The sequence below is a fragment of the Styela clava genome, chromosome 3 (genome assembly GCF_964204865.1).
Source record: "Styela clava chromosome 3, kaStyClav1.hap1.2, whole genome shotgun sequence".
NCBI classification, from domain to species: domain Eukaryota; kingdom Metazoa; phylum Chordata; class Ascidiacea; order Stolidobranchia; family Styelidae; genus Styela; species Styela clava.
The window spans coordinates 19,081,872-19,102,457 of NC_135252.1; the positions used below are offsets into that span (position 1 = coordinate 19,081,872).

At 36.1% G+C, this 20,586-nt stretch overlaps 1 protein-coding gene across 1 annotated transcript; it reads left to right on the forward strand.

Moving 5' to 3' along the window:
- The first annotated feature begins 5,123 nt into the window (after positions 1–5,123).
- On the forward strand, positions 5,124–18,738 carry LOC120342295 (uncharacterized). The gene is made up of 9 exons (XM_078110825.1): positions 5,124–5,575; positions 10,067–10,218; positions 10,640–10,737; positions 11,157–11,271; positions 11,951–12,202; positions 12,798–12,947; positions 13,756–13,986; positions 14,720–14,971; positions 17,761–18,738. The coding sequence occupies exons 1-9, from the start codon at positions 5,161–5,163 to the stop codon at positions 18,097–18,099; spliced, it is 2,004 nt and encodes a 667-aa protein (XP_077966951.1). The 5' UTR covers positions 5,124–5,160; the 3' UTR covers positions 18,100–18,738.
- Positions 18,739–20,586: the final 1,848 nt, after the last annotated feature.

Genomic DNA, 20,586 nt, shown 5'->3' on the forward strand with positions numbered 1-20,586 from the left:
ATCATTTTTTACTGGTACTGTGAAGTCTTCCTATTCGATTCAAAAAAAGTATTCTATTATATTTTGAAATCATCAGGTATTTGAAAACGCCTAATATGGAACATGCTCAACCCGGAGTTCAAAGCATTTTTTATGTTTCGCATCTTTGAAAACTACACCAGTGGTTACATTAAGAAATCTACCTTCGCCATATTTGAAGAAAATCGAAAGAAAAAAAAAATAAACGAAGACCATAATTTGACAAAGCGATTATTAGCTAATGATGAAACAATAGATGCAACAGAAATATAAACAGATTCATGCCTATAGTTTGAGAAAATCAAAGAGCTCTAAGATATGCGAAGGGCGGAATATATGGAAAATATTTGGAAATCACTGGTGTAAAGATCATTGACCACAAAATAAAAATATTCACTCACATACAGACTGCATACCGTATAATATCATCATTTCAATGCAATTACCAGCTTTTCCGACACTTTTAATTCTAAATAACGAATTGACGCAGTTTCACACCTAAAATACACTTATCAACCTATATTGTCAATGTATCCAATTTCGCTTAAGGTTGGGATATTATAGTCAGAGGAACTCTTTTGTTTGTTTCGCTTTTTTATGTAATCGGGAATCGGGAGTAATAACCTCGGGTCGTAGTTTATCATTGACAGATAGTGAGTGGTATGAGTTGCCTTATTACTGGATTGGCCAGGGAGTTCACCAGGTCCAGACGTCAGATAGTTATCAGAAAAAGGTATTCGGGCCAAGAGTTCACGACACAGGTCAAGAGTTCATGACAAATTGTAAAATCATTGGTTCCCAAACTTTTTCGTTGACTTCCTCCTTTCGCCTATTTAAAAACTTTTTATTCCTCCTAGCTATGTATAAAGATGATTCATTCGATCTTTTAATCAATCATTAGCTATAGTGTTATGCGTAAATCGCACTCCAGATATTATACAGTTCAAGTAGTTTATAAGTTGTGCATAAATCAGTATTACGTTACTAAAAATAGCTAAAACATATCAGTAATACCACATCAAATACAAACAAAAATCCTCATAAGAACGAACAAATTCCTTCCTGGGGTAAATTTTTTCCTCGTTTGGGAAACGTCAGTGTTAACAGAAAATTTAGACTGTACGAAATATCAAGTCTACAAATTGCATTGCCGATAAATCCTTATCTTAATCGATAGAAATTATTTTTACCCATACACAAGGACCACAGTCATTTCAGCAAAAAATTCGGACCCCTCTCGAAGTATGCAAACCTAGATTGCGGACACTGGAACGTAGTATGTGTACCAATTTAGGGTTAGGTCATAATTCCAGGTACAAATACTACGGGAGTCACTTGGCTAGTCCCCGAACTCGTAATAGAACTCAAATAATTAAAATTGGAGAAAAATTATGGCCCAACCCTAACTTGGGACACATTCTACGTTCCGGTGTCCGCCATCTTGGTTCACATACTTCGGGAGTACCAAATTCGGTAGGGTTACGGCCAATATTCGTTTCCTGATTCGACTCGGCTGATACTGAAACTACTATACCCAGAGAGTGATTAGTTAGAAAAGGGAAATATTTGCCATGATCGCATTATATTCGTATACCGTAGTGGTTGTTTTTCCACAACCTCGTTCAGTTATTTCAAATCAACAAACAATTCCAAACAGACAGGTTGAGAAATTTTAAAGGTTTTATCAGCTAATAGTATTCTTATTATGTAGTGAGATGCTCACAATCTCATCGTTCATATAAGTAAAGAATAATATTGTCAATCGGATCATGGCACATCAAAGTTCGCGATAGAAGGGGTAAAAATCATAGATATTTAGGTTTAATTCGGATAATCCACATAAGCGCCTTCATATTATGATAACACTGTAAATTTTTCTGAATTTTTCGGCAAATGTATTTTAAATGTGCTGCCAAGTCCCCTAGGTTGAGAAATTTTCAGATGCTATTAGAATTCTGACTTGGCATCGTTTTAAAAAGTAAAGAATATTATTGTCAATTTCGCGATAGAAGAGATAACAATCGTAAATATTCTGGGTTGTTCCCGATTAATCCGCATAAGCGACTTTTTATTATGATAAAACTGTGAAATTTTCGCAATTTTCTGGCAAAATGTATTCCAAACGCTCTGCCATGTCTGCTACTTTTAGAGATTTTCAAAGATTTTGTCAGCCATTAGAGTTCTTACTATGCAGTGAGTGGCTTCCAATCTCCTCGTTTATATAAGTAAAGAATTTCACCGTCAATTCGGATCATGGAACTTCAAATTTTGTGGTAGAACAGACAAATCACAGATTGGTTTATTTTATCTCAAATATTCTGCGAAACAGGCCATGTTTTATCATGAGAATCAGCGATGCTATGGCAAATGTGTTCCAAGCGGACTGCCAACACCACAAAGCTTTGCTTCAGATTTGAATCGTATTTTGTACCAAAGGGTTACACGCGAGTCGCATTGCCGCGTATACCGGAACTCATTACACATTACGCATGCTTCAATACACGACGATCTTCAGTTGCCTCGCTCGTCGATCAGTCTTTGAGTAGCTTCGTCGACGTAACGCTTTGTTTACAACAGCACACGGCGTGACCGATGAAGCATAATATTTAGGGCCTTTAGTATAGCTTTGGTCGACGCTCGAACTAGTGAAGAATACCCGTCTGTTGAGAGATTAGCATCAAATGGAAAAGGCAATATCAAAGCGAAAAGCTTTAAGCGTTATTTGAATATTTTGGCACAAAGTGAGGGTGAAGCAAAGTTTAAATTAGTGGCTATTTTATGGCCACGGTCATCATTGAAACTCACTTCATACATAGCAATATGAGACATAACATGATATCATAAAAAAATCGTAAACAGCGGTTGCGAAATGGACAAAGAACGCGTCGTTCAGTCGTTAATATGTAAGTATGCATATCTGAGTATGGTCTTATGGTTTATTGTTAGCTTATTATGTTACAGCCAGTCTTCAATCTGAACTCAACATTCTGAAATATCGTGGGCGCGTCTTGTATTAGGGTGATTGAGACAACCGGGCTATTTAAAGTCCAGTCAGCGCTAAGGGACTAGAATGTGTCATGTCTCATCATGAAATGGACTTATGGATTTACCAATTGAAGTCCTAAATGTATTTTCAACACTGTCGCATTAGAGTATGTGTTGAACTCAGCTGCCAATCAAATGGTAATTTCAGATCTGTTTCCAGACTTTATATCGTCGCTACCAATCTGTTAATTTCAGTTCCCAAAAGACGTTGGTGCGAGTATTAGTGCTTAAAAGTCGTCCATGTGTTGGAAGTCTTTTTGAAAATCGACAATAAAAATATATACGAAACTTGACCGAATGGTCAACATAACACGTACAATGTTATTTGACTTGCGTACTGTTCAAAGTTAGGAGAAAATAACAGAGAAAACGGTACAGTTAGTTCACTTAAACTGGTGACACGATGTTGTAAAATTTTGTGGTAACTGGTAATACGATCAAAGTTTATATCACATTTTGTACATTTGTTTCGCAATATTATTACCATTAGTTGTCTCAACCGGTTGTGCTCAATAGTAATGACGCTTTTGACCTACGTTTAATTTGGTAACAGCTTGATAATTCCATATGTTTTTTATACGACGGCGTCGAATAGCCTGGAGGTATACGGTCCAGACTGATATCCTATCGCTTTAACAAAGACTTACTTGATTACTTCATTGTTCAGCGATTGAAGATATCAGTGTTACTGTTGATTGTGTAAGAGTGATTTAATTAGGCTGTAACTAATATCGCTAAATAATACTACTTCGCTGATATCGCGATAACTTCAGTTTATATAGCAGACATATAGGTATATTAATGCAAGTTTATATGTTAGACATAGTACGAGAAAAACGTGTCTTCGATAGATATATATATGTGATATTTTGCGACAGTTATAGCCGATATATCAGCTAGTCTGCTCAGCCGACTTTGACCCTATTGTCAGAATGAATTAGAGGTGCTTCCGCGAATGGTACTGTGCAGGAGAGCTCAATTACTTTTTTGTGTGATTTTTCTTGTCGGGAAAGGAAACTATAAGAGCGACTTACCATACATAAGCTTGATATCGACATTTATATTCACCAAATTTGGCTAAAAATCATAGACCGAGGTTAACCTCCATTATCCATGTTTGACGACGAACACCGGAACGCCGTAATTCGATTATTACAATCCGAGTTTAGTCTAAATATCGGGATTACGTTAATTATTTTGCGGAAGATCCAAAGTGCCTGGTTATCAATGATCAGATTAATGTTGGAATCCGAGCGAGAATATTATATTCCAATAACCGTATTTCGTATATAAACCCTCCAACGTGCTATTAGTTGTTCAGGTTACCAACTAATGTATTGAGTTTCCTTTTGTGTTAGTTCGTATCTTATAGTTTGCTATTTATACCACCCCGAGCATGTGATATATGCCCCCGCAAAACTACGTATTTACCCTATTACGTTCAGGAAAAGGCTACTTAGATCAGGCAATTATAAATAGATATCTGGATCTGGAAGTTTTCATTTTTACTAAAGAGAGGTCTGCCATGGCAAATTATGTTCGCTTCATACTCGACGCATCCACGTGCTATGGAACTTTGCAGTTTTAGTGAGTCGATAGAACGCATAGACTAAATGTCGATTAATTTAACACGGGGAAAATGTTCATTAACAATCCTAACATTGGAGTCGCCGAATTGCGTTGATTTACTTTCAAGATTCTGCAAAATTGTGGTAATTTTATTTGTGATGCCTGGCCTTCTTCTAAGCTAAGTGAATGGCTAAAAGTGTCAAGTATATGGTCTTTCAGATGTAGCCATACCCCTACCACCATTACCGATGTTGGTGTATTGTCATGACGAAAATTACTTAAATAATATGTATCGAATCAGGAAAATGTCAATTATAGCTATATATACCTAAAAGGCTTCAAGTGGCATACTAACGACAAAAACCATAACAGGAAGTGGCGTAATTGTTAATAAAATGTCCTAACCCCTTTAGTTGCCTCCATGGCATACCGTAAATGGGCGAAGGGGAAATGGCAAATTGTGTTATCTCTTCTATACTCGTATTGAATTTCAACGCTATCTTTTTACAGATTTAAATCACTTTAGAAATGTCGAATGACACCGCATTAGAGGTGCGGTACACACCTAAAAATCAATCCTCCGGAGTACGTGGTATAGTGGAAAGCAGCAACGTTACTCGCGAATTAATGGACGAAAATTGCATGGAAAATAGAAATGCAAATCCAGAACGTGCTCCGCGCTCTGTAAGGGTTGCAAATGACACATGTGGATATTGTTCTAACTGCAATAAACAATGTTGCGAAAATGGCGCGTGCAAGCGATCAAAACGAGATGACAAAATGCGGAGAAACAGGAATGATGAGACGAAACCTTGCTGTTCAGAAAAGAAGAAAAAATCAATCTTTTTCAGAAAATCAACAAGTTTATTACTGTCTGGATTCTGCATGTTAGGAGTAACTATTATTTCAATCGCCGATATTGCAACAGATGTATTAACAGCACGTAAGTACACTGATTTCTTCTCTCAACAATTGATAAACAAACAAACTCAACAATTGATAACCATAACTGACAGTGACATATTTTATATGTTTTAGAATTTAATATGGCACTTAGTTGTTACTACCATAATAAAGCTTGAAATGTACTTACTACTTGTGAATAACATATGTAATGCGGTTCGGTGCGCCTCGTAAATTTTAATAAAGTTCTATTTATTGTAAGTCAGTTACTAATCAAAATCAAAAGCACTGAATTTGTATTTTAAAAGCATGATCGTTCTCTTTGCTTAAAACTAAGAGATGGAAATATGCTTTTGAAGATGCCATTGATATTATATTTTGGCTTAATAATAGTGCAACACCCTTGGAAGTTTGAGTTTTTCTAGTGTTGATTATGAACAAACTAACCTACCGCTTTTAAGATTCCAGATTTTTCTATCTCTGGCAATATAACTGAATATGCGTGTAACCCAATATGCGACATTTTGCAGCCAAGAATAGGGATGGATATATGGTTTCCAATCGCCATTTCAATGACTAGTGTGGTTTGTTATATATAACAAATCGGAAATTTACATATATACGTATATTCCAATCACAAACATGCACAGTTAGTTCTTTTGCGTCTTTTGTCTATTATGTGTGAGTAATGGAAAAATTCCGAAGTAGCAGTGCTATATAGCCTGCATTCTTTGTGTGACTGGATGTCAGCAAAAAAGATTGGAAGTGGCGTTTTTAAAGCTTGTTGTATGCTAATTGGAAGGTATCGTGGCCCAGCACATGGTTTCTTTTTTTTTTACATCATATGCTTCTAATATAAAAATTGCGCGAGAAAATCAAAATTTGGAAGCTGTACCAGATTATACATACATTATCCGGCTTTTTCAGCTTCATCACTTGGATTATTTTATAATAAAACGTTTGCGTCCACCGCATAAGACCGAATGACAAAAACGAACTGAAAATGATATTTACATGATGTTCTATGTCACAATTATAGAACGGCATGTAATTGAGTCAATGAACCAAGTTTAAGTTCAAGTTTAAATTGAATTTAATGTTTCTATCCATTACTAAAGAAATTGAAAATGGGAATTAAAAATTCTCTATCTTCCAGGTTAAGATTTCACATTTTTTTTTATTGATGCCTGGGTTTGTACAACAGATCAAATTTTCGAGGCAAACATACACAAAACATACATTAACGTACGGTAATGGCTCTGAAGCTTGTCCGGGGAAGGACCGTACTTAACCTTGAAATTGTCGCCCGATGAAATAGCCCATGTTCGTTACATTATACGGGTAATATTAGATATTGTCTTTAGAACTTTACTGAAAGACTTGTTTTTGTCTCCGTCAAACTTTTTCGTTTTACGGACATTTGAACCCATTTTAACCCAAATCATGGGTTTTAGCACCCGCATATAGATTGAACCCGCGGATATACACATGGTACGTGGGTTTGAATGTACGGTCACCGAATGAAATAGTCTCAATTCGTGTTGAGCAACTCACAACAATTAACTTGCTTTGTGTGTTCTGACTGAGTTAACTACGCCGTCTATTGTATTCATTGAAGTTCCGCTTCACTGGTCGACACCAGCTTAAATATTAGTCGAAAGCGTCCGCGCTCCACACGTAACATATAATTGACTTTTTATTTCGCCTTCTTATATAGTCATAACACTTTAAACGAGTGCTTTTTAGGGCAAATCCATTATGCAAAAAATAGATGAACGGGGAACGGTGCATTTTAAGTTCTATTCGTCCGAGCATGTAATGTCCTAACCATTAGCTTGGCAATGTCATCATTGAATGTATATTGCGGGTGTCACGAATATTCGAATTAAAGACATTCAATTCAGTGTTTATAGGGTATGACGGAACTATCCGTGTTTATTATATGGCTTTGTTTGTAGTTTACGGTGTCTACACTACGGCATTTTTTTAACCTTTCTTGCCGTGTGTTCATTTGCAGTGATTGCCGGGTAGTTATATTATAGGGCACATGTAAAGTTACAAAATGTTTGTGTCCGATATGCTTTCAATGTCAATATTGCTCAATAAAATTAAAATAGGAGAGCCGTGCCATAATGCACACATCTAGCATTATCACCTTTATAATTAGATCTTTTTCATATGAATAAACTGTACATTTGTACTTATAATCAAACGTTCGTTCACTGCATCCGAATAGACCGAAGTACAAATATGGACTGAAAATAATGTTTACATGATGTTCCATGTCAATTATATATAGAACGAAATGTAACTGAGTCAATAAACCGATTCGCTGTTGAACTAATATTTTGTGACTTCAATATGTTACGATTGTATATTTTAGATAAAATTGTCCTACAGTTTTATTAGGCCGTGTTTGTTTTTTGTTTTTAAAAAGTTTAAAAGTTGATATATATATTTAACATTTTGTTTTACATTTTTGATTCCGGTCCCTGCTTTAAACACCAAGCAGCATTGTCTTCTGCAAAAGCGTAGCTAGAAAAGCGTGTCCTGATCAAATAGCTCATGTACTTCAAATTGGATGTGTAATGATGGGGTTTGGCATCAGGACTTCACTGGAAAACTTGCTTTTGTCTCGGCCATAATTGTGTGCACTAGGTTGGCGCGACGCCATATTTCAAAGCTATTGAAATAGTTTCAATTACATGTTGAGCAACTCGGCCATCAACTTTCGTTGTTCTATTCAATTCTATTCACCGACGTTCCGCTTCATTAGACAACATATGCTTTATTATTAGTCGAAAGTGTTCACGTTGTACATGTAACATGTCATTGGCATGTCATTTATTTGGCCTTAGTGTCAATAAAAGTCATATAGCATAGCAAGTCATTTCAAAAGTGCTTTCTGAGTCACATTCATTTTGAGGAAATAGATGGTCAACTTGTAATATTCTATTGGTATTGACATTTTGATATTTTTGGAAAATGAGAAACATATTTTAAGTTCTATCCTCCCGATCATGCAACGTCCAAACCATTAGCTCAGCAATGCACACCATCAAATCTATATTGCGGATGTTAAATGTCACGAATATTTGAACTGAAGCATTCAATTCAGTGTGTATAAGCTATGACGGAACTATCCGTGTAAATTATATGACTGGCGAAGACTTTGTTTATCGTTTACGGTGTCTATAATGTCTAACATCTATAACGTCTTTTAACCTTTTTTGTTGTGTGTTAATTTGCAATGAGAGCCAGCGATTTATTCTGTAACTGGGCACGAATGATATTCGTAGTTCTGTTTTTTCTCAGTGGCCAATACACAGCAATAAGATTGTCTATTTTGATATTAGAGCATTTGCCACAATGAACATGTCAAGTTGTCAACAAGCTTGCAAATCACAGTTTTTGATAACTGAGTGATCATCATAATATAAATTCTGATGAATCTCAGTTTTTGTGAAGCATATATAACAGAATCGATGGTTATTGTGTATTGTAGTGCAAACCACCGACACATTTCGACACAATGAATATACCAACAAACTTTTTGATTCACTTAAGAATTATAATATATGATATTGTGATATTGATTGTGTATTTCGTGCAGTAAGAACAACTAATACACTGGCACTGCAACTACATACGTTTAACCATTATTTTAGCATGTATTGCTCTGCAGTGTGTTCCCATAGAAGTTTTTTCCCATTGTATCGACTTTCTTGCTAATTTCCGTATAACAATGACCAGTCAGCAATAAATTATATATGATGTATGGGAATTGAAATTTCTGCAGCTGTTCGGAGACATTTTTCACGTAGTCATATTTTTTAACATTTGCTCGTCTTCCAGATTATGCGTGAATTTGTCGGGTTTTAGATTTTGTTTCCACAATTTATAGATAAAGATCAAACGAGAATATTGGTCAGAGAACGAAGACTTATCGATTGAAAGTTAGGGGACCCCCTAAAACAGCGCTCTTACTACATAGTGACACCTTGTGTCCCATCACTAATTAATTATTACCTCGCTAATTATACGACATAATTCATCCAAAATCAATAGGCTTCTGGTACGACATATGATGAATGCACATGCAAAATCTGGAGCAGATTCAATCTCGCTTTCGTGAGATATCGCGTTCATCTAACAGACAGACAAATACCTATCAACATACTTACCGATTAAAATCGATAAGTAATAACACAACAATGATTTTATTTTTCGCGGCGTTTCAGTTTAGTTGCTGAAATGAAAATCAAGTCCCAAAAAACTAATATAGACCAAACTAAAATTAGTTATGAGTGCTTTCGAATGACATGCAAATAAATATTTTTGAGAATGTTTATAAGCATCAGCTCCAACATACAAAAACGCTATCAAAAGAAGCATCAAATAATTTTGCGTAACTAAAATCAGTCATGATTACATTTTCAAGCTTTGAATAAGTGACGACCCAAGTTTTAACAGAGCTTACGATATGTGAATATAAACATTTTTCTAACATGACATACATTTCTTATAACAGGAGAATACTATCTGACGGACCGCATGGTTGCATTCGGATTATCTCTCGTCTTTCTAATCATTCCTCCCATACTTTTAACCGCCGGTATCATTCGAAGAAGAGATGATAGCATCAGAAATACAACAACTTCAACAACCTCATGTTGCATAAAGGTCGGTTAATTAGTTTATACTCATTTTATTTTGAAACGTAACTAGAATCAATTTCGAAAATAATGAAAATTTGAGAAGCGTATAGGAACATCAAAATTTATTCAAATCATTATGGACGTTGGAAAATCTACAAAACCGTATTTTATTAGATCTTGTGCAGCATCTTTTTGAAGAACGTTTAAAAAATTACGTGCTGATGCTAAATGCTATTAAATATTAGATAAGGTTTTTCCTTTGGCTTGACCTGTGGAATTTTTACACGACGAGTAATATGCCTTTTGGTTTGAAAATTTTGTTACATTTTCAACACACCTTTTAACATATTTTGTTTCAATTGAATATATAATAGGCTTCGGATACCAAAAAAAAACTTTCACAAGAGCATTGCATGTTATCACTTATCTTGTTTTCTAAATTTTAGTTCGTCATATTTGTCGCGAATGTTCCATTGAAGTTGTACATGATATGGCTTCAGATTGTTTTCTCATTCACGTGTTTCAAAAGATTTGCAAAATGGAGGTAAGATAGATACAAATATACACAAAAACCACGTTTGGATAAGACCGATGGTCGATGTATAAGTCGTACCCCAACACACTTTTATCCTGGGTGAGGTCCTTCACAATCGTCCTCTGATATCGCAAGATATGAAAGGAATTACTCTTTTTTTTAAAGTTCCTTTTCGGTTCGCTACTGCCTACCCAGTTTATCAAACACTGCGTAAGGTGGGAGCATGTGATTTGAACCCAATACGTTTAATCCGAGATGCCAACAAAGTTAATTCTAACTCTTTAACCGCTAGGCCATCACTCATTTAGTAGGGTGAATCTTTTCTGCGACTGAACAATCTTAAAATACCAGTAATGTTTCATTCTGGTGATTTCTAATCTTGTATTTATTTATGTGGTTATGTTATTGATAAGTTTTCTGTTTCACAGAAAAAGCGGTTGTCCTTCACAAGAAGAGAAGTTGATGGGGGGATCGTTGTCTCATTTCATAACAGAACTGACTTTGTATAAGTTATGGAATAGCGTCTTCGAGTCAATGCCACAGGTGAGATACAACCTTATAAGTTTTGTGAGAGATTGTGGTTCTGATAGTTATAGTGAATGTTTTCATTATGGGATACTTTTTCCCCTCATTTCGTGGCTACCATTGTCATTGCTAGTTACCGCATTGATTCACGAGTTGCCAATTGAGTATGTTATGCTGAATGGATTTTTTTAGCCCAGTGTCTTTCTCCACTCCGTAAATAAGATGAATTAACGATTCGTACCGGCGTTTCGAAATGTCGGCGTTAAATTCATATTTGACAAAATTTTTCGCTGTATTCTCTTTAGTATTACCAGTATTTTTCTGTTTTTTCAAATATTACTACAACACTGACTTATGAACACATAATTATTGATCGGAATAGAATTATGGCCTAACCCTAACCTGGTACACATACTACGGGAGCACTTATTAAACTACTTGAACAGCACAAAAACAGGAGTGGGACTTGCTCATAACACTATCTGAGGATCCATAAAGATTTAATAAATGAGGTGGAGGAGAGTCTTAAAATAGGCAAAGATAGGAATTTAATAAAAAAGCTTTGGAACCACTGAATTAAATGGTCGCACCACTACCATCTGTCGATACCAAGAAAATTTAGGATTGTTGCTTTATTTTTAATTTTACGATGACTGGTTGGTTGACGAAATAAAGTTTATTCTCTTTCTCTCTGCAGCTACTACTCACAATTCACGTAATCATGACTTCACCGCAAGTTATTTTCACTGAGCAAGGATCGCTATCAAACGAAGGATATCTCTTGATCGCTTCATCATCATTTTCATTTGGTTCACTTTGTGTCGGCATAATTTTTTACGTCATCAAAGCAAAAGAAGCTGAATGCCAACCTGTCAGTTCAAAACGACAAAACCAGCCGTTACGATCGAAGTCAACGAGGCTTAATATTCCACAGATCGTTCTAATCTCGGTAAGTTGGAGTCGTCGTAGTATTTACAGCGGTAATTTTTTTTATGTGGACTATTTAAAGAAGAAGGCTCTTCACAAGCGGTCATTGCTGGGTAAAAAACTACGATAATATTTGAAATCTTCCTTTTCGGCATTGCCTGCCCAATTTTAATAAACTCAATTTAAGGTCTGACGCCTCTGCCACTAGGTGAGCGCAAAATTTGAATTCGAGATGTGTAACCTGCGATGCTATAGCACGTCTAAAGCAGTAACCACAAGGTCAAATATTTATATCTGGCAAAACAAAATCGCGTTTAAAGTTGGTTATAATTGTTGCAATATTTCAATATTGTAAAACAGTGGCCGGCAAACTTTATATACTACTGGGCCGAATATGCATATTGACGGAAGCGGGCGGGACACATCTGGCCCGCGGGTGGAAATTTATAAAGCATAGTCACATTTATAGAATAGATAGACATTTTTGATATAGTTTTCACAAATTCAAAAAACAAAGTTACAATAATTACTGCAACCAGATATATAAATAAATATTCAGTGTATTTTTGTACACTCAATCCCAAGTATGTTAAAGTGTTTTTATCTTCATTATTCAGGTTTACACTGTATGTTTCCTCGGCACAAGAGCACTCTCTCTAAGTTACTTCATAGTATTTTATGAATGGTTTGCGATCATAGTACCAGCTCTTCACTGGATCGCTTTGTTTGTATTCTTTACTTACAGACGTTACATCAATCAGAATAGCGTAAGAACATTGTACATTATTTATTAGCTAAAATGCCTTGTAGTCATAGATACTATGAAGAAAGTATTGTGTATTGTTAATATTTTAATAAAATTAATATTTTCCATATGCTATTCAAATGAGCAAATAAATTTATGTTAGCACTTTTCTAATTTTTCGTCTTTTCAATTTTACTATTTCAAATAGCCAGGGGTTCTCAAACTTTTTAAGCGGTGCCCACTTTTTGGAATTTGTCAAGTTTCGCCCCACCTTAAAAATGATTAGCTACAAATACCACATAGTAAAGCAAAAGTATGTTTTATTAAAAAAACACGTTTGAAATACGTGGATGGAACATAAATATCCTTAAGTAAAGAAATGTAAATATCTAAAATAAGGCGGACAAGATCAAATCTAACAAATGTATTTTTTTTATAATCTTCACGTCCCCATCAAAAAAGTGTCTACAACCCTTTTGTGGGGCGCCCCCCATTGTTTGAGTACCACTAAAATAGTGAGTACGCTATTTACGCTTCGAAAAGAATCAGAATTACCGTTTTATGGGTCATTTTTACATCTTGTTAAGAACAAGGCATTTGAAAAAGAGCCACTGATAGGCCAGGAGCTATCCGGTAAATTGGACCAAATTCAAGCATATTTTAAAATCTCAATATTCGAGCGATAACACGGGCGTTATATAATGAATCAAGTTCACATCCAAGAATTGTTTTAATCCCCACAACCTGCATGAGGAAGTTTACTTTTATTACCATTTACTTCGAGTTTCTGCACCTTTATAATCTAAAATTATTTTTTTTGCATCACACAGACTATGCACCATTACCGAGTATCAACCTATCATCGACAAAGTTCAAGTTTTGTTTACGTTTTCGTCCACAGCATCATCAGCGTTTTTATTCACATAAAACCAGAATGCGAGGAAGTTCTCGATCAACCAAAGTTCTATAAAATAATTTATTATTTATTCTACACGATAGAAAATTGTATAATGATGTTAATGCCACTGATATTAATGTCTTTGCCAGAGTTTACAGTTCAGGTAAGCATTAGTAAACGTGTATCGAAAAATCTGCCTCAAAATTTATATTTTGACCTATTTCTCACGTCTTAACTTACTCAACTTCTGCCAAGATTAGCATGTCTTTGTAACTGATCCGGCCTATAGTTTGAAACGTAAGACTTGGGATAGGATTTACATATTTATCCGAGGGGAGAAGCAAGCTGATAAGACGGCGTAGCCATATGGCGAACCACGTACTCTCGTTCGGTTACTAGTCCATGTCAGGTATAGGATTAGTTGGCCAGTTATCTGTTTCAGATGCATGGACTTGATGGTGGAGGAAGCCGTAACTGACCAGCGGTTACATGAACCACTCTATTTAACTATGTTGAACATAAATTACACATCTCGCGTTAAAATAATTATGATACTTTGGAGGGCAGGGATGTAGCCAGGGGGTTGAGTGTCAGACCACCCCTTTCGAAATGTAAAAAAAAGAATAGAAACCTTTCGTAGCTGAAAGCTTTTTGGACAATCAAGACTCCAGAAAACTCACGTTTCGGACTCGCTAGCTGTTACGGCCTCACTTGGCAATTAGAAATTCAGAATTCCCCTTTCTTTTGAAAATTCCTGGCCGCGCTGCTGCAACCGATATTTCCGAGACACTCATGTTACCTAACATTTAACCTTAGAAAAACTATCAGATCGGTACTATTTTCATATTTTTTCGAAATCACAAAAGTTATATTTAATCTAGTTCTTTATCTTACAGGGCAATTCCTCGTGGATCTCCAATGTCGAATTAGCAAAATACGAATACTACACTGTCACTTATGTCGTGCTCGGTTCCTTAGCAATAGGATGTTTCTCGTGTGCAATTTATCATTTCATGGTTCATAAATCATCGAGTTTCACAAGAGAACAAGTCTTTGGACCCTGCTGTAAATGCTGCTTCGGTCCTGGTGGATTTCTTTGTTTTTCATGCTCGTGTTGTTGCTGCTGTAGAAACAGAGACGAAAGTAAAGTAAGCCATTTCAATATTAACGTATACAAAACCTTTTCTTAATGTGAATTATTTCTTCAGTCGGGTGCACTTCAGTTTAGTCCAAAATAGGGATCTTGCCTGAAATGAATATTTATTAAAATGATACTCATTATTTAACTGCACCTTTCTTTACTCCATTTTTATTGACATTTAATAATGAACAGCATGCAAGTTAGAGCGTGTTTAACGATATTCATTGTATTCATTCATTGGTCATTCGTTGGAACTATTATTACCTGAATTGTCCGCGCTACAGTTTACACTAAATAGGGATGTTAACAAGAATGAAAACTATTAAAATAGTACTAACTTAGTCTTAACTGAACTTGAAGTTTCATTCGGTTTTGTCAAACTGTATTCCCTCACGGGATCCGTCGAACTCGTTAATATGTTATTCTCATTTCTTTTGTTAATATACTTAATCGATAAAGCATTATTGGGTACTCCCGAAGTATGTAAACCAAGATGGCGGACACCGGGACGTAGTGCGTGTACCAGGTTAGGGTTAGGCTATTATTTTATTCCACTTTCCCTTTTTTTAGTTCTATTACAAGTTCTGGCCAGGGGCGGACACTTTCCATAATTTTGGGGGGGCGAACTTACCGCCTACCGAAAACTGCTACTCATATATCGATTACCTAGGCTGCTTTGCTCGGACACAAAACTTGCGCGTCACTGAACCAATTTCTTGAATTCCGCGAGAATTAGCCCACGGCTCTTGCTAACAAACAGAAAATAACAAATTTGAGGTAGGAACTTCCCATTGCCGTCTGCAACAAGCACCGCGATTACGCGCTCGTTAAAAGAGCCGCCTATTTAAGCGTATAATAATTTTTCTGTCGATCCATGACAGCCACGAGATTCTAAAATGTCCTTACATATTAATTTAATTGTGTGCAGCGTAACTCGCGGTTGCGACTTCTTACGTCAAAATAAAAATATTACTAAACTAAAGTACCACGGCGATATGGGGAAATAAAAATATGAAAAAAAAAGCTGCCTGATGTATTTAATTTTGATACGTATTTTTGCAATCTTCCGAACTCGTTATCGCCGTTACAAAAATCTCGATATCTGATATAAAATCCCATGTAATACAATGTTAATTCATACAATGAAAATAATTATAAAGTATACTAGTGAATCAAAAATACAAATTCACCGCCTCGAAATCCACGCGGAACAGTCGCCGCGATTACGCCACTTGTTAATAGAGCCGACTTTATCAACGAAAAGTGATTTTTTACTTGCGCAAAGTAATCAATCAAAGACCGATACGTTCATATTCAAAATGTCTTGATTTATTAATTTAATTGTCTTCAATTTACACTGCGGTTGAGTCGACAAAACAAGAGCCACTCTAAAACACGACGGCAGTCCACGGACATAAAAATGTGTGGTAAACTGCCCGTTTATATATTGTTTTGATGCGTATTTTTGCTATTTTGCGAATTCGATAAATTTGAGATGTACTTATCACACTGGCTCCGCTCAATCGCAATGTTGTCACTCCGATTATTTTTAAAGATAAAACCTTTCGAAAAATCCATAAATTTTCTGTCAATTCTGACGTAGTAAAAGTTATTTCAGTACAATGAAAATACATAAATAAATACAAAAAATAATCAAATATACTTTAATTATCTTATATATCATCACAAACCGGAGAAAAGTCGCGTTGTCAGCTTTGTTTAATGTTAACACGAAAATTTTCGGCGTCATTTTAAAAGTAATGGATAAAAAGGCAAATCCCGCTCACAATTGACCGTGTTTCGATTTTAGTGACGAAATGTTTTTAAAGGTCAAGCAAACATAATTTGTGAAATTTTGCGATTTTCGATGCCTAGAAAAGCGTTTTTAGACTGTCGCGGGCCTCAACAAAACTTATATTATTTACAGTTTTATTTTTAGTATTTTATATTGCCGCTTTTCAACTTTTCGACATAGTAAATGCTTTGATCTTTGCCCGCAAATTATGCTGGGCCTTGCACGAAATCCATAACGTGAAAAGACACGTCCAGCGGGGAAAATTGTTTATAACAACTTTAGATCTAGTTAATTTTTTAGCGATAATAGTTAATTGTTGTAATGAAACACAGTTTGCCTCTTTCACTTCTCTCGCAAGTGCCAACAATAACACTATAGAAAGATTTTGACAATGAGAAAATCATATTAAATTGTACAAAAATGAATTAGTTGTGCAAAACCGTGGCGCGTGATCGGCGGTGCGTTTGAAGACGGAGTATTACCCGTGCGGGCGCGCATGTTTCACGAAAATGTGAGGTGCTCCGAAGGCTCTGATGCACATTATTGTAAGAAAACAGTTATAATATCGGTGACTATTAACCGTTTAATTGCGCTTGACTATTGCACTTTTCGGAAATGATAATTTTGTAAGGCGGAAACAACATGTATTAAATTTTTTTGCGAAATTATTGGGGAAGGCGACCGCCCATCTCCCCCCCCCCCCCCCCCCCGGGTGTCCGCCCCTGGTTCTGGCACTAGTCAAGTGACTCCCGTAGAATTTGTACATAAAATAATTATGTCCTAACCATAACCTGGTACACATACTACGTTCCGGTGTCCGCTATCTTGGTTCACATACTTCGGGAGTACCCATTATTGTGGCAACGGCTAAAAAAGGATCCGGAGTATGAGGTAAACAAAGAGAAGATGTCAGCAGCTCAATAAACCATACATATTCCTTCCTTCTTGATCGTTATGCTCTTTTCATCAACATTCAACTTCTATTTTTTTTTCTCACACAGATATTCATTGCTTGCAAGAACCTCCACACTCACGAAATTGTCAAGACATCCCTGAAAGATATGAAGTTGTGGAAGGAGACAACAGAAAGCAAATTATTAAATAAGAAGCCACTGAGATCCTGGAAGAAATTACATAACGAACTGAACGCTTCTGCAAGGAAAGAAATAGAAGCAAACAGTGAAAACAGCAAATCTGAAACAAGCGTGGATATAGAGCCCGATCCAACATGTCCTTATACAATGCGTCGTTCTGGTCTTCATATTCTATCTGATCCCCAAGGAAACTTGTTTTATGCACCAATAGCTGACATTAAATTACGAACAGAGATAATTACGTAATCATTACGTTTTCTGATCTGATTTCCTTTGTTCGTGCTTTTGCGCTATAACAGATCTTAATTCATCTAGCTTGGGCGTGATTGCGCCCAAAAGTGGTGATATTCGAAGATGGTCGTTATCTCTCATAAACTACTTTGTGTTCAATTTAGCACTCGGCCTACACGCTCTTGAACATATAATCCGACTTTATTCCATGGGGTATTATTATCTTTGGTAGATGCTCAGTATTGTTGTCTGATCGATAGCGGACATGAAATCTATATCCACATTTAAGGCATTTAGAGCTTGCCCAAATACCTTGTTTGTGATCTTAGGCGGTCTTAGGTCTTTCGCAAGGAAAATGTTTAATGAAAGTGTTTAAAAAATGATTCATTGCTTTTAACAGTTTATATTGCAATCAGACGGTTTTTCCCGATTTCATACATTTTTCAATTTGCAATTTATTTTATGAAGCACTTACATATCGTTAGATACCAGTGTGAGCTGGTACAGGGCCTACTTGTTCGTAGCGAAAAAAATCATAAAAACACTTCTAACCACTGTCTTTCGTGGTAGTATTTATATTCCAGTTTTATAAAATAACTCATTGTATATGATAAAAAATGACTTCCTATTTGTGTAAAAATAACATTTTGTGCATCATCGTGTACTTATTGAAACTTGTATTGATGTGATAGGCTTTTAGAAACACATTCTTCCCTATATTACTCCAGTCATGGTAGTAGTTATGCAGTTTGATGTTTCAGTTAAATAGAGGAGGCTTGCAAAACTCCAGACTATTTCAGAATATATAAGCGACCATTCCTTATGCTGTGTTATACCGAGTATTACCTGCGTTTTTTCACATTTTTCTTCATACATTTTCCTGTTATGAACTACTTGCTTCTGTTTTACTTCACATTTTCTCATAAATATTTGTACCCTCTCGCTTGCTTAGTCCCTCTGTCATGCCTAACCCCCACCTGATTTGATCTTACTTGATCTCAATATATTTTTAACTGCTGTTACTGAGGATACTAGAGTATTGTGCAAGAACTGCAAGTCACGACCTTGTCTTTTTTCAAATTTTCCATATTGCTCACCCATTCCGTACGCTTGTTCCCGATTCCGTCACAACGAGTGCTGCTGTTAACTAAACCAGTGGTCGGCCACCACCGGGCCGCGCCACTACATTTTCTAACGTATATAATTTATTACATTAGACCAGGGGTGTACAAAGTGAGGCCCGCGGAGATGTGCCAATTTTGAATGGTGTGCGGCAAGCTAAACTAGTTTTTTAATTTAGTTTTATCCGATTCCCTTCACGTTGCAAATCTTATATTCGAGTCCTATTTATTATCTATGCCTATGACGTTACAACGTCCTAACAGCGAAGCGAACAGCGCGATTCACAAAGCTGTTACTTTTCGAGCAGCGAACAATTTAAAGAAAAATGCGGAGCAGATGCTAATGGATTTATAACAGTTGATTTTGTCTAAATCTAATCTAGAATAAGATTTGACAGCAAAGTATTTGGAAATGAATCTTGGCGTGTTGTACCAAAAACATCTCAACTAAGGTAACTTTCCACATTTGAAAAAAGTCATGGCTTCAAATATGGCACTTTTCGGTTACATAGTTTTTCTAAAATAGGCGTCTCATCGAATTGCTAGGACCTCCCTTTTAAGCAAATTTGGATAAATGTAGTCTGGAAAAGAATCCAGCAGCAAATTTCTCACTGAATTCGTTTAAATTGGGCGTGACAATATATTTGATTTGTGGTTCTATCAAATTCGTGCGTCTTCTGCAAGGACCCCAAATGATGACATGAGATCAATAACAAAAATACACTATTTTTTGTCTGCAACTAATAGATAGCCTATGTTAAATAAAAGTGGGTCCGCGATTTTACCCGGTTATTGATATTTGGCCCGCCTGCGAAAAAGGTGGCACACCCCTGCATTAGACTGTTAGTTTAGTTCGTCTGTAATTTGTATAAAGGTGGTCCGCCAAAATTTTGGTCAGGCCGACCGCTGAACTAAACGACACGTCAGTTGCAGTCTGGCCGATAAAAGGCGAAGCTATACCGAAACGATGATTGGTGAGACGGATGCAACTGGGGCTAATCCTAAGTATCGTGCAATTTGTCTCGAGTGTTTTTCTTTGAAACAGAATGTTATTTTTTATATTGTGATTAAAGCTTAACGGACTAAGATAAGTTCTCCAACAAATAAGACCCGTTATTGCTCATTTCCAAAACAAGACAGCGTCGCAGTTCGAGGCGAGATTAATTCGTCTGTGTCACTGACTAGTCGGGATTCTGAATACCTTTAAAAATCTCTGCCCGACAGGTTTCTTGATTTAATATACCTTATTCTTCCCTGTGAGCAAGATCGTGGGCAAGCTGCCGTTGTGTTGTACAAGACAGTTTGTTAATTCATTGATATAAGGGTACAGAAGCCAAGAAATTATTCGTGCTCTAATAATAGATGTTAATATTTAAAAAAT